The sequence below is a fragment of the Aegilops tauschii genome, chromosome 2 (assembly GCF_002575655.3).
Source record: "Aegilops tauschii subsp. strangulata cultivar AL8/78 chromosome 2, Aet v6.0, whole genome shotgun sequence".
NCBI lineage: Eukaryota > Viridiplantae > Streptophyta > Magnoliopsida > Poales > Poaceae > Aegilops > Aegilops tauschii.
In genome coordinates, this window is record NC_053036.3 from 147,011,533 (window position 1) to 147,013,384 (window position 1,852).

A 1,852-nucleotide genomic window follows, 5' to 3' on the forward strand; every position below is an offset into this window, starting at 1 on the left:
CTTGTTGGTCTTGTTGCCGCCACTGTTATTGGGTTGTTGTAAGCTGGCCTGGGGTTGGCGTGCTGCTGAGGCTGATAGTTGGTGCGAGGTGTAGGGGCTCTTGGCTGCTGATAGGTTGGCTTGACCGGGGTTGGCTGCTATGGGCGAGGCTTTTGGTTGCTGGAGCTACCCTTGTTGATCATCTTGCGCTTACGGGTATCATCCAAAGCACGTCACTTATCTTCAAGCATGAGTGCCTTGTTCACCAGATCAGGAAAGGTTGGGCAGTCACACACAACAAGCGAGTACTGCAGAGTCTGGTTAAGGCCTTCCATGAAGCGCTCTCTTTTGGCAGCATCAGTGCTGACATCTTCAGGAGCATACCTTGATAGAACGCTGAACTTCTGCATGTACTCCTTGACAGTGCTACTTCCCTGCTTTAGGGCCCGGAACTCATGCTTCTTGATGGCCATAATTCCGGAAGGAATATGGGCCTTGCGGAATTCTGCCTTGAAGTCATTCCAAGTGATGTTTTTCCCAGCATGCATGACCCTAAATCCATCCCACCAAGCTCTAGCAGTTCCCCTGAGACAGTGAGCAGCATAAGCCACCCTTTCACGGTCTTCAGTGCAGCTGACTAGTTCTAACAGATCCTCAATGGTGCGGACCCAGTCGTCTGCGTCCAGGGGTTCAGCAGTCTCGATGAAGGTGGGTGGTGCATGCTTCTTGAACTCTGCCAACATGGAACATCCATTGCCATTCCCTGCCTGCTGGCGGTTGTTGGTGACAGCTTGAGCAATCACCTGGAGGGCTGCAGTGTTGGCTTGGCGTTCCTCTCGGAAGGCTTGGAGAAGCTAAGCCATGTCCATGTTCGGGGGAGGTGGTGGCGGTGGAGTCTGTCCTCGGGCTTGGACCTGGCTGGCTCTTGCTTCGGCAGAACCTCCGGCTTCTTGCTGCTGGGTAGAGGTACCAGTACGAGTTACAACAGGCATCCTGTTGGAGCGGTCAAGGTCTCATGATTGGGATAAAAATGAGGGAAAACAGTGTAGATGGGCGCCTAGTAAGGGGGTGGGGGTGACACAATTTTAAGTTAAGCAAGGGCCAGAAGGGCCAAACTCATGCATTAAAACCAAATGGGCGATGTAGTCGTTTACAAGTTCCCGAAGGGAAAGTACGACTTCCATCAAAACAATTCGAAAGCAAACACAACGCAACATGGTTTCATTCGAACCATTACATGGACTCGACTTTGGATAAGGGATACACGACCTATCCTACCTTAAGGGTTACGGACTGGCCTATCCTAGTCCTGAACGGTGTCTAAGTGGTGGAATGCTCGGTCGCGTATTCCGGCTCCTCTGGGTCTTCCTCCTCATCTTCATCCGTCTCAGTTTCTTCATCACTTGAGGGAGTGGGGGAGTGGAGGAGTTGAACACGACGCTGCTTCGCCGGTGGCACCGTGAAGAGGTTGTGATAGTCCTTCGCTGTCATACGGCGTGGCTGAGATGATCCCTTGGCATGCGTACCCTGTGGGGGTCGTCCGCCTCGATAGGCAACAACGGGCTGTCCAGGGGGTGCACCATCCTTCTTGATCCTGTCCGCCTTTATCTGAGCTAGGCGGAGGAGTTCCTTGGTCTCGTGGAGTTCCTTCCGAAGCTCCATCGACTCCGAGGCCAGGTGCTGTGCTAGGCTATCAGCACACAAGCTGAAGTAGGTCTGGAAACGGAGGGGAAGTCCTTCGTCCATGGGTGGGGCTGGTGCGCTGCTCTCGTCATCACCCTCCTTCCGATAAGGCAAGTAACGGATGGCTGGCTCACTTGCCATCTTTGGCAGAAGATCCCAGAGGCGAGTCAGCGCCTTGAGGGCAGCAGTC

The 1,852-nt window shown here is 53.7% G+C and overlaps 1 protein-coding gene across 1 annotated transcript; it reads right to left on the reverse strand.

The window, feature by feature from the left end:
• Nucleotides 1-212: 212 nt before the first annotated feature.
• Nucleotides 213-722, reverse strand: LOC141040837 (uncharacterized). The gene has a single exon (XM_073506954.1). It carries the CDS (start codon nt 720-722, stop codon nt 213-215), a length of 510 nt encoding a protein of 169 aa, XP_073363055.1.
• Nucleotides 723-1,852: the final 1,130 nt, after the last annotated feature.